At 44.7% G+C, this 13,014-nt stretch overlaps 1 protein-coding gene across 10 annotated transcripts in view; it reads right to left on the minus strand.

The window, feature by feature from the left end:
* Positions 1 to 13,014, minus strand: part of LOC106606028 (focal adhesion kinase 1) — a 135,559-nt gene that overhangs the window by 98,997 nt on the left and 23,548 nt on the right. For 9 of the 10 annotated variants that reach the window (XM_045719121.1, XM_045719123.1, XM_045719122.1 and 6 more), the window contains one exon: positions 1,237 to 1,445. In XM_045719121.1, the coding sequence (XP_045575077.1) occupies positions 1,237 to 1,410 (174 nt within the window). In that variant the 5' untranslated portion in view covers positions 1,411 to 1,445. Of the gene's footprint in view, positions 1 to 1,236; positions 1,446 to 2,394; positions 2,674 to 13,014 lie in introns of those variants that run through there. The other variant, XM_045719118.1, reaches the window with a different exon arrangement.

Below are 13,014 nucleotides of genomic sequence, written 5' to 3' on the forward strand. Positions count from 1 at the left end.
ATAGCGATTGCATATAGGAGTTCTGTATCTATAATTCTTAAAATAATTGTTATGTATTTTGTGAACGTTTATCGTGAGTAATTTAGTAAATTCACCGGAAGTTTTCGGTGGGTATGCTAGTTCTGAACATCACATGATAATGTAAAAAGCAGGTTTTTGATATAAATATGAACTTGATTGAACAAAACATGCATGTATTGTAGAACATAATGTCCTAGGAGTGTCATCTGATGAAGATCATCAAAGGTTAGTGCTGCATTTAGCATTTTTTGTGTCTATGTACTCTCCTAACATAATCAAATGTTTTGCGGTCGCTGTAAAGCCTTTTGGAAATCGGACAACGTGGTTCGATTCAGGAGAAGTGTATCTATAAAATGGTGTAAAATAGTCCTATGTTTGAGAACTTTGAATTATGACATTTTGTGGTTTTAAATTTGGCGCTCTGATTTCTCACTGGCTGTTGAATAGTGTGGGACGATTTCGTCCCACCTCCCCTAGAGAGGTTAACTGTCTGTCTAGTTGGTAGAGTAGATGGTTAACTGTCTGTCTGTCTGTCTAGTTGGTAGAGTAGATGGGTAACTATCTGTCTGTCTGTCTAGTTGGTAGAGTAGATGGGTAACTATCTGTCTGTCTGTCTAGTTGGTAGAGTTGATGGTTAACTGTCTGTCTGTCTAGTAGGTAGAGTAGATGGGTAACTGTCTGTCTAGTAGGAAGAGTTGATGGTTAACTGTCTGTCTGTCTAGTAGGTAGAGTAGATGGGTAACTGTCTGTCTAGTTGGTAGAGTAGATGGTTAACTGTCTGTCTAGTTGGTAGAGTAGATGGTTAACTGTCTGTCTAGTAGGTAGAGTAGATGGGTAACTGTCTGTCTAGTAGGTAGAGTTGATGGGTAACTGTCTGTCTGTCTGTCTGTCTTGTAAGTAGAGTAGATGGGTAACTGTCTGTCTAGTAAGTAGAGTAGATGGGTAACTGTCTGTCTAGTAGGTAGAGTAGATGGGTAACTGTCTGTCTAGTTGGTAAAACTACAAATACATACCTCTGTATTCCCCATAGCAGTACTATTGTCTTGAACAGTCATATTACAGACTGTAATCTCGGAACCCAAATGATTTGATGAATGCTCACCTCCGGCCTACTGTACGGATGATAGGGAGAGACTATACAGACAGTAACTTAAAGAAACATAGTTGCTGGAAATGTGGTAAACTGTGTTTAACCCAATCAGCTGCTCAGCTCACCCTGACGTCAGTGGCATCTCCGTGGCGGATGTGGCTGGCCCAGGTGGATGGTTCACTGTTGCTCTCCAAGTAGTGGTGGATCTTGAGCACGCGGTCCATTGTCCCCGGCTTCGACACCCCACCGCCCAACCCAGCATGGTGGTTCAGGTTGGGGTCCAGGTACGCTGACGCCATGCTTCCTTTGGTGGGGGCTAGCTGTCTGTCATATTCTGAAGGTAGGGAGACAGAGGGGAGAGAAAGAGAGAGGAGGGATGTAAAGAGAGATATCGAGAGGGAGGGAGGGAGGGCTCCTGGTGAATTCACACTAGACGACTGTGTAACTTTCTCACCACTATAACTTCATCTGTAACAGTAACAAAAGTGGACTGGAGAGAATAGAACAGACAAACGGATGGCTGGACAGACTGACAGATAACAGTGAGGTCTGCAGGCTGAAGTGGACTGAGCTGGGCTTGCTACAGTAGGCTGGCCAGACAGCTGGCTGGCTTTGGACAGTGAGCAGGGAGCAGCGCTGTCAGAAGCACTGCCAGCATTACAACAACCCTCCTCATGAACCACAAACTGGGGCCATTATATATAAGCTGTTTGGATTGTGGTAGAAACAGTCAGGGGTGAAATTTGGGGTGTGTGTGTGTCTGTGTGTGTGTGTGTCTGGGGTGTGTGTGTGTAGGGGGGGGGGTGGGGGGTGTATGGTAATAGGTACAGCCAAGACAGTACCGCTTTGCTTGTTAAAACATGGCTTTTCTAGTGTTTTGGAAAGACTGACCCAGAGCTACTCAGTGACATTCCTCAGCCTTCCTGACTGTATCTGCTGTTGGCAACATCACTAGAATAGAGCACCACAGGAAAACCTGCCCTTACTCAACACCAAAAACACGCACATTCTCAGATGTCTACCTCCTCAATGTTACTTTCTGGTAACCCAGACAGAACACATGTATGAAGACAGAGGTAAATATCCTAACTCTTGACAATCAGTCAGACAACATTGAAGCAATGGAGATTAGTACAAACACAACTGGTTCATTTGAGCCCACGACTGGACAACTTCCTTTCAGAGTTGTTCTTTAATAAACTCCTGTCAAACTCAATTCAAACACTACTATTCTGATCTAACACCAGCACAGCAACAACAGTCCAATCAGTCACTCCTCCTACCTTTACTGATGAAGGGCCAGCAGGTACACTCCACTGTAGAGTTCCGTAGTGACAACATTAGTGCTATAGCAACAGCACACTAGGTTACACAGTAGAGTATGTCCACTAGGTTACACAGTACAGTATGTCCACTAGGTTACACAGTAGAGTATCGACAGATCCATGGGATTTCTTCCAGGCACAAACACACTTCTTCTTACCCACACATCTCTCTCTCTCTCTCTCTCTCTCTCTCTCTCTCTCTCTCTCTCTCTCTCTCTCATACGAAGTGAACAACACATTCACGTCTTTCCTGTCCAGTTACGTCACATCCTGGTTATCACAATGCGGTCTGTCCGCTCAGGAGCCACAGTGAGTCATCACTCCTGTCTCCTCACACGGCACAGAGCTCTTCCTGGCTGAGAAGAGGAGAAGCCTGTGCTGTGATCAACATGTCACTGCTGTTTCATGGTAGAGCTCTTCCTGGACTGAGCTGAGGGGGGCGAGGCCAGAGTCCTCTCTGCAACACAACATAGTTCCTCTCTCTTCCTGACTGATAATGACAGCACAGAGCAGTCAGCCAGTCAGCCAGGCTGCAGTCAGCCAGTCAGTAGTCAGCCAGGCTGCAGTCAGCCAGTCAGCAGTCAGCCAGTAAGCAGTCAGCGAGGCTGCAGTCAGCCAGGCTGCAGTCAACCAGTCAGCAGTCAGCCAGTCAGTAGTCAGCACTAAGCCAGGCTGCAGTTAGTCAGCCAGTCAGTAGTCAGCAGTCAGCCAGTCAGTAGTCAGCAGAGCAGGCACAAGGACAGTGATGAGGGGGGAAGTATAGCCTAGCCTATCTGCTGACTCTGCTAGTTCTTTACGGATTGACCTACAGTCACCTCTAACTGAGACACTCTCTCTCTCTCACACACACACACACACACACACACACACACACACACACACACACACACACACACACACACACACACACACACACACACACACACACACACACACACACCGCAGGGTTAGTTACAGAGGCAGGTCAGCACAGAGAGGAAAGTAGGTGATTATCTGACGGAAAAACCAAGAACCCTTTCATAGAAGACAAAGTTATACCTGCCGGGAAACGTTTATGAGATTAGCCGACTTGACAAAATGCCTCATCATACTGACAAAGCTCCTTGAGTGAACCTACTGTATGGAAGAATGATAAATGACTTCATGTCAAACATCTTTAAGGCTTAGTTGTTATTGTGACTAATTGAGTCAACATAGTGCTACCCTAAGGTAAACTATTGAAGTACACACACATAACCTAATCAAACAGTCCTTAAATAGCCCTACTAAATAAACCTTCTGTCAACATTATCAGGAACTTTCTAGCATGTCTGTCTACTGACTGCCTCAGTCAATTCCCCTACTATAGTTTCTGAAAGACCTTTACCAGGTTAGGCTAATCATTATAGGACACAGACTGACACACACATCCCTTGTAGTGACTGAGAGGCTGGAGGGCCAGTAGACTAGGAGATGAGAGATGGTTAACAGGGGTGATACAGGAAAGGACAGAGACTTAATGTTGCTCAGACTCCCCAAATAACAGACTCCCCAAATAACACTCATTTGATTGTAAGACTGACATATATGTCTCAATTACTGTACATCAACTTGATACAACTCACTCTGGGTTATCCCATTAATAATATCAGCCTAATAATAACAGGCTGCTAATAGGATAATAGGATAATAATAGCCTAGTTGTTATCCCTCAGGGTAAAACATGCCAACAGTGTTTCCTCGTTATTTCAACTCAATCCAACATCAATCAAAATAGATGTTGACATCAGGTCATTGCCGTGGGATGTTTAGTTATCAAATTAATTCTTCATTTCCTTGTAGTATGGACAAAGCTTGGTATATAAGCTTGGATAATATAGTTAATAGAGTAGCCCACTATCTGTCTAGCTCGTGAGAGTATTGACCTCATTACTCTAGGTGTACTGTAGTCTCATCCTAAAGAGATTGTGTAACAGTGTCTCGGTGGCTCGGAGGGATTGACTGTGGGACTGCAGTCTTCTCTCTAGGTTAGTTACTGACAGTAGTCTGAGCCCACATTGGCCAGAGCAACGCTGCTATAACAACACGTGTCAATACCAATGAGAGTCAAACAGCACTTCATCAGCACTACTGAACAACCACAGATTTCTGTTCCACTGTTTCGATGCGGTGAAGAAAAACATGGGCTTTTTCCGAACTCACAGAGGGCCCGTTCAGCAGCTAGGCCAGGCTATCTCCAGGGAGGGCCCGTTCAGCAGCTAGGCCAGGCTATCTCCAGAGAGGGCCCGTTCAGCAGCTAGGCCAGGCTATCTCCAGAGAGGGCCCGTTCAGCAGCTAGGCCAGGCTATCTCCAGAGAGGGCCCGTTCAGCAGCTTGGCCAGGCTATCTCCAGGGAGGGCCCGTTCAGCAGCTAGGCCAGGCTATCTCCAGAGAGGGCCCGTTCAGCAGCTAGGCCAGGCTATCTCCAGGGAGGGCCCGTTCAGCAGCTAGGCCAGGCTATCTCCAGAGAGGGCCCGTTCAGCAGCTAGGCCAGGCTATCTCCAGAGAGGGCCCGTTCAGCAGCTAGGCCAGGCTATCTCCAGGGAGGGCCCGTTCAGCAGCTAGGCCAGGCTATCTCCAGGGAGGGCCCGTTCAGCAGCTAGGCCAGGCTATCTCCAGGGAGGGCCCGTTCAGCAGCTAGGCCAGGCTATCTCCGGGGAGAGCCCATTCAGCAGCTAGGCCAGGCTATCTACAGGGAGGGTTTGATCATGGCCTTCTATTCTTACAGGACAATGCAGGCTACTGATGTAACACATCTTACTGTGAATGTGAACAATACTGAAAACAAAAGTCAAATACTAGAAGTAAGCAAAGGAAATAGGAACTAGATTTGGAGGCATGTGAGTACATTTTCTACTGAGAGGAAGTGTTTAATTCAAACAAGCATGGTGCAAGGCAGAGGGACAAGCTGCAACTGGACACCTGTACAGTTATCTTAAGGTTCAACATACAACCATCTTCATTCAGAGAAAAAGGCGTGTGTACACACACACACACACACACACACACACACACACACACACACACACACACACACACACACACACACACGTCAATATTTCTAAGAAGGTAATGAATGCATGGTCTCAAAACCTTAGTTAGAAAACATAGACATGTAGAACAGGGCTGTTAATTCTAGTCCTGAAGGGAAAGGACCTCACCCAACTGCTTGCTGTGCAGCCGATGGATTCATTTCATTGGCCTACTCTGACTAGGGGGAATCAGGTCTGGTATCCACTCCTGTTTGAACATATAGACTATTTGATTTATTCCTTATTTTACCAGGTAACCTGTTAGGGCTAGGGGGCAGTATTGACACGGCTGGATAAAAAACGTACCCGATTTAATCTGGTTATTACTACTGCCCAGTAACTAGAATATGCATATAATTATTGGCTTTGGATAGAAAACACTCCAAAGTTTCTAAAACTGTTTGAATGGTGTCTGTGAGTATAACAGAACTCAAATGGCAGGTCAAAACCTGAGAGATTCCTTTACAGGAAGTGGCCTGACTGACCATTTATGGTCTTTCTTTGACATCTCATTCCATTACAAAGGATCTCTGCGGTAACGTGACACTTCCCACGGCTCCAATAGGCTCTCAGAGCCCGGGAAAAACCTGAATGTCGTCATTCCAGCCCCAGGCTGAAACACATTATCGCCTTTCTCAAGTGGCCGATCAAGGGACTGTGGGCTTAGGCGCGTGCACTGGCCGCCCCCGTCTTTGTGTTTTTTCCTCTGTTTACCGAAAAGGAGATTCCCGGTCGGAATATTATCGCTTTTTTACGAGATAAATTGCATAAAAATTGATTTTAAACAGCGGTTGACATGCTTCGAAGTACGGTAATGGAATATTTAGACATTTTTTGTCACAAATTGCGCCATGCGCACGACCCTGATTTACCATTTCGGATAGTTTCTGGAACGCACGAACAAAACGCCGCTATTTGGATATAACGATGGATTATTTGGGACCAAACCAACATTTGTTATTGAAGTAGAAGTCCTGGGAGTGCATTCTGACAAAGACAACAAAGGTAATAACATTTTTGTTATAGTAAATCTGATTTTGGTGAAGGCTAAACTTGCCGGGTGTCTAAATAGCTAGCCCGTGATGGCTGGGCTATGTACTTAGAATATTGCAAAATGTGCTTTCACCAAAAAGCTATTTTAAAATCGGACATATCGAGTGCATAGAGGAGTTCTGTATCTATAATTCTTAAAATAATTGTTATGCTTTTTGTGAACGTTTATCGTGAGTAATTTAGTAAATTGTTAGTAAATTCCCCGGAAGTTTGCGGGGGGTATGCTAGTTCTGAACGTCACATGCTAATGTAAAAAGCAGTTTTTTGATATAAATATGAACTTGATTGAACAAAACATGCATGTATTGTATAACATAATGTCCTAGGGTTGTCATCTGATGAAGATCATCAAAGGTTAGTGCTGCATTTAGCTGTCTTCTGGGTTTTTGTGACATTATATGCTAGCTTGAAAAATGGGTGTCTGATTATTTCTGGCTGGGTTCTCTGCTGACATAATCTAATGTTTTGTTTTCGTTGTAAAGCCTTTTTGAAATCGGACAGTGTGGTTAGATTAACGAGAGTCTTGTCTTTACATAGCTGTAAAATAGTCATATGTTTGAGAAATTGAAGTAATAGGATTTTTAAGGTATTCCACTGGCTGTTGCGTAGGTGGGACGAATTTCACGTGGACAATAATATATACGGTAATAATAATAATATGGACAATAAAGTTATATTCCAGGTTGAACAAAAACATGAGGGCTGGCCTTTTGCCTGTTCGGGCGGCGCTCAGCGGTCGTCATTGCCGGCCTACTAGCCACCGCTGATCCTTTTTCCCTTTTCTGTTTGTTTGGTCTTATTTGTTGCACCTGTTCCCTGTTTTGTTTCTTGATTTGTGTTTATTTAAGCCTGTTTAGCCCGCCCAGGTTTGTGCGGGATTATTTCGCTGTTTGTATTTTTGGATGTGCTGGCTGACGTCTTATTTTTCTATCCGGACCGTTTTGCCCTGTGTTTTGGGTTGGTCATTATATTTACGCGCCCTTCTGTTTTGGCGTGACCGTTTTGTGCCGGAGAAAATAAAGACGATATACTTTACCTCTGCTCTCTGCGCCTGACTCCAACCACCACTCCTAGATTCCGTGACAACAAGGCCCTGTAGCAACACAGTAGCCTATATTTCCCCCTACAGGCTACATCTACCCTCCATAGTTCCCCGGGTGGTCTCTGTGAGCTGTGGCATTAGAAGGAGACGAGGGTAAAGTCCATACCATACAGGGATCCAGGCTGGGCATTGTGAGGAGCAATGTGATGATCCTGAGGAGACTGAGTGACTGGCTTGCTGTGTGTGTCCTTTAATGCTGTTGCATCTCACATCTTTCATTGACCACAACATTCCTCCAGCTGAAAACTAAGCCTTAATAACTTTTAATGGCTTTGAAATCTCTTGCTTTGACCAAGAATTGTTAAACAAATACCACAGATCAGTGTCACTGATTGAGGGTGGTGTGTGTGTGTGTGTGTGTGTGTGTGTGTGTGTGTGTGTGTGTGTGTGTGTGTGTGTGTGTGTGTGTGTGTGTGTGTGTGTGTGTGTGTGTGTGTGTGTGTGTGTGCGCATGCGTGTGTGGGGACAACTGAGTCACAGTACAAAATCTGATTTGATCCATTTGGCCCCAATGGCATTACCATGAACCAAGGGCTCAAACAAAACCCCTGCTTCTACAGTACAGTAGAACTGATCATGTCATGTCCAGTACATGGAGCACCATACCTTCACCATCACCATCCTTTACTGTGGAGTTAGTGCTCAGGGTACAACACCTGTTGCCTCTGGAGCCTGTATGGCCATGTCCCAAATAGCACCCTATTCCCTACATAGTGCACATATGAGCCCTGGTCAAAAGTACTGCACTCTATAGGGAATAGGGTTACAATTAGAATGCATCCAGTATCTATCCTATAGTCTGTGGGGACCCAAGCGGATTCCCACTGACTCTCTCCCTCAGTCCCACGGCTCTGCTCTACACTCCTACATCCTCATTAAGACCTGCTATTGCTGGAGTTGCTGCTTCCTCCCTGGATTAAAGCTTCCTTTCCTCTCATCCTCTGCCTACTGTACCAGCTCACACAGAACTATCCAGCACCCCTCAAAAAAAATACATCAAGACTTTGCCTGGGTTTAATATATGCTGCGTTTACACTACCCCTGGAGGATGCAGTTTGAAGGGGAGCCAGAGCCTCTAAATAGATGAAGACAGAAGGGAAGACGTCCCCAGTGTTATTCTGTTCTGGCTTTTCTAAAGCACCAGGACTCATGATAGATACTGGTATCCAGGGAGAGAGTAGAGCAACTGCCACCGCTGCTGTTTCTGTTGCTGCTGCTAGTTCTGTTTCTGTTGCTGCTGCTAGTTCTGTCTCTGTTTCTACTGCTGCTGCTAGTTCTGTTTCTGCTGCTGCTGCTAGTTCTGTCTCTGTTTCTACTGCTGCTGCTAGTTCTGTTTCTGTTTCTACTGCTGCTGCTAGTTCTGTCTCTGTTTCTACAGCTGCTGCTAGTTCTGTTTCTGTTTCTACTGCTGCTGCTAGTTCTGTCTCTGTTTCTACTGCTGCTGCTAGTTCTGTTGCTGCTGCTAGTTCTGTTTCTGTTGTTTTGCTGCTGCTGCTAGTTCTGTTTCTGTTGCTGCTGCTGCTAGTTCTGTTTCTGTTGCTGCTGCTGCTAGTTCTGTTTCTGTTGCTGCTGCTGTTGCTGCTAGTTCTGTTTCTGTTTCTGCTGCTGCTAGTTCTGTTTCTGTTGCTGCTGCTAGTTCTGTTTCTGTTTCTGCTGCTGCTGCTGCTAGTTCTGTTTCTGTTGCTGCTGCTGCTAGTTCTGTTTCTGTTGCTGCTGCTGCTAGTTCTGTTTATGTTACTGCTGCTGCTGCTAGTTCTGTTTCTGTTGCTGCTGTTGCTAGTTCTGTTTCTGTTTCTGTTACTGCTGCTGCTGCTAGTTCTGTTTCTATTGCTGCTGCTGCTGTTTCTGTTTCTACTGCTGCTGTTTCTGTTTCTGCTGCTGCTAGTTCTGTTTCTGCTGCTGCTAGTTCTGTTTCTGCTGCTGCTAGTTCTGTTTCTGCTGCTGCTGTTTCTGTTTCTGTTGCTGCTGCTAGTTCTGTTTCTGTTTCTACTACTGCTAGTCCTGTTTCTGTTTCTACTACTGCTAGTTCTGTTTCTACTGCTACTAGTCCTGTTTCTACTGCTGCTAGTCCTGTTTCTGTTTCTACTGCTGCTAGTTCTGTTTCTGTTTCTACTGCTGCTAGTTCTCGTTCTACTGCTGCTAGTCCTGTTTCTGTTTCTACTGCTGCTAGTTCTGTTTCTGTTTCTACTGATGCTAGTTCTGTTTCTACTGCTACTAGTTCTGTTTCTGTTTCTACTGCTGCTAGTTCTGTTTCTACTGCTGCTAGTTCTGTTTCTACTGCTGCTAGTTCTGTTTCTGTTTCTACTGCTGCTAGTTCTGTTTCTATTGCTGCTAGTTCTGTTTCTGTTTCTACTGCTGCTAGTCCTGTTTCTACTGCTGCTATTAATGTTTCTACTGCTGCTAATTCTGTTTCTACTGCTACTAGTTCTGTTACTGTTTCTACTGCTGCTAGTGATGTTTCAACTGCTGCTAGTCCTGTTTCTACGGCTGCAAGTCCTGTTTCTGTTTCTACTGCTGCTAGTTCTGTTCTACTGCTGCTAGTTCTGTTTCTACTGCTACTAGTTCTGTTTGTTTCTACTGCTACTAGTCCTGTTTCTGTTTGTACTGCTGCTAGTTCTGTTTCTGTTTCTACTGCTGCTAGTTCTGTTTCTTCTGCTGCTAGTCCTGTTTCTGTTTCTACTGCTGCTAGTTCTGTTTCTAATGTTGCTAGTTCTGTTTCTACTGCTGCTAGTTCGGTTTCTGTTTCTACTACTGCTAGTCCTGTTTCTGTTCCTACTGCAACTGCTGCTAGTTCGGTTTCTACTACTGCTAGTTCTGTTTCTACTGCTACTAGTTCTGTTTCTGTTTCTACTGCTGCTAGTCCTGCTTCTATTTCTACTGCTGCTAGTCCTGGTTCTGTTTTATACTGCTGCTAGTCCTGCTTCTGTTTCTACTGCTGCTAGTTCTGTTTCTACTGTTGCTAGTTTTGTTTCTACTGCTACTAGTTCGGTTTCTGTTTCTACTGCTACTGCTGCTAGTTCGGTTTCTGTTTTCTACTACTGCTAGTCCTGTTTCTGCTGCTACTGCTGCTAGTTCGGGTCCTGTTTCTGTTTCTACTGATACTGCTGCTAGTTCGGTTTCTGTTTCTACTACTGCTAGTCCTGTTTCTGTTTCTACTGTTACTGCTGCTAGTTCTGTTTATGTTTCTACTGCTGCTAGTTCTGTTTCTGTTGCTGCTGCTGCTAGTTCTGTTTCTGTTGCTGCTGCTGCAAGTTCTGTTTCTGTTGCTGCTGCTGTTGCTGCTAGTTCTGTTTCTGTTGCTGCTGCTAGTTCTGTTTCTGTTGCTGCTGCTAGTTCTGTTTCTGTTTCTGCTGCTGCTGCTGCTAGTTCTGTTTCTGTTGCTGCTGCTGCTAGTTCTGTTTCTGTTGCTGCTGCTGCTAGTTCTGTTTATGTTACTGCTGCTGCTGCTAGTTCTGTTTCTGTTGCTGCTGCTGCTAGTTCTGTTTCTGTTACTGCTGCTGCTGCTAGTTCTGTTTCTATTGCTGCTGCTGCTGTTTCTGTTTCTACTGCTGCTGTTTCTGTTTCTACTGCTGCTAGTTCTGTTTCTGCTGCTGCTAGTTCTGTTTCTGCTGCTGCTGCTGTTTCTGTTGCTGCTGCTGCTAGTTCTGTTTCTGTTACTGCTGTTGCTAGTTCTGTTTCTGTTGCTGCTAGTTCTGTTTCTGCTGCTGCTGCTGTTTCTGTTTCTGCTGCTGCTAGTTCTGTCCCTGTTGCTGCTGCTAGTTCTGTTTCTGTTGCTGCTGCTGCTAGTTCTGTTTCTGCTGTTGTTTCTGTTTCTACTGCTGCTAGTTCTGTTTCTGCTGCTGCTAGTTCTGTTTCTGCTGCTGCTGTTTCAGTTTCTGTTGCTGCTGGTTCTGTTTCTGTTGCTGCTAGTTCTGTTTCTGTTGCTGCTGCTAGTTCTGTTTCTGTTGCTGCTAGTTCTGTTTCTGCTGCTGCTGTTTCTGTTTCTGTTGCTGCTGCTAGTTCTGTTTCTGTTTCTACTACTGCTAGTTCTGTTTCTACTGCTACTAGTTCTGTTTCTACTGCTGCTACTTCTGTTTCTGTTTCTACTGCTGCTAGTTCTCGTTCTACTGCTGCTAGTCCTGTTTCTGTTTCTACTGCTGCTAGTTCTGTTTCTGTTTCTACTGATGCTAGTTCTGTTTCTACTGCTACTAGTTCTGTTTCTGTTTCTACTGCTGCTAGTTCTGTTTCTACTGCTGCTAGTCATGTTTCTGTTTCTATTGCTGCTAGTTCTGTTTCTGTTTCTACTGCTGCTAGTCCTGTTTCTACTGCTGCTATTAATGTTTCTACTGCTGCTAATTCTGTTTCTACTGCTACTAGTTCTGTTACTGTTTCTACTGCTGCTAGTGATGTTTCAACTGCTGCTAGTCCTGTTTCTACGGCTGCAAGTCCTGTTTCTGTTTCTACTGCTGCTAGACCTGTTTCGGTTTCTACTGCTACTAGTCCTGTTTCTGTTTCTAATGCTGCTAGTTCTGTTTCTGTTTCTACTGCTGCTAGTTATGTTTCTTCTGCTGCTAGTCCTGTTTCTGTTTCTAATGCTGCTAGTTCTGTTTCTGTTTCTACTGCTGCTAGTTCTGTTTCTTCTGCTGCTAGTCCTGTTTCTGTTTCTACTGCTACTAGTCCTGTTTCTGTTTCTAATGCTGCTAGTTCTGTTTCTGTTTCTACTGCTGCTAGTTCTGTTTCTTCTGCTGCTAGTCCTGTTTCTGTTTCTACTGCTGCTAGTTCTGTTTCTAATGTTGCTAGTTCTGTTTCTACTGCTGCTAGTTCGGTTTCTGTTTCTACTACTGCTAGTCCTGTTTCTGTTCCTACTGCAACTGCTGCTAGTTCGGTTTCTACTACTGCTAGTTCTGTTTCTACTGCTACTAGTTCTGTTTCTGTTTCTACTGCTGCTAGTCCTGCTTCTATTTCTACTGCTGCTAGTCCTGGTTCTGTTTTATACTGCTGCTAGTCCTGCTTCTGTTTCTACTGCTGCTAGTTCTGTTTCTACTGTTGCTAGTTTTGTTTCTACTGCTACTAGTTCGGTTTCTGTTTCTACTGCTACTGCTGCTAGTTCGGTTTCTGTTTTCTACTACTGCTAGTCCTGTTTCTGCTGCTACTGCTGCTAGTTCGGGTCCTGTTTCTGTTTCTACTGATACTGCTGCTAGTTCGGTTTCTGTTTCTACTACTGCTAGTCCTGTTTCTGTTTCTACTGTTACTGCTGCTAGTTCTGTTTATGTTTCTACTGCTGCTAGTTCTGTTTATGTTTCTACTGCTGCTAGTTCTGTTTATGTTTCTACTGCTAGTTCTGTTTCTACTGCTACTGCTGCTAGTTCTGTTTATGTTTCTACTGCTGCTAGT

The sequence above is a fragment of the Salmo salar genome, chromosome ssa05 (assembly GCF_905237065.1).
Source record: "Salmo salar chromosome ssa05, Ssal_v3.1, whole genome shotgun sequence".
In the NCBI taxonomy this organism is placed as follows: domain Eukaryota; kingdom Metazoa; phylum Chordata; class Actinopteri; order Salmoniformes; family Salmonidae; genus Salmo; species Salmo salar.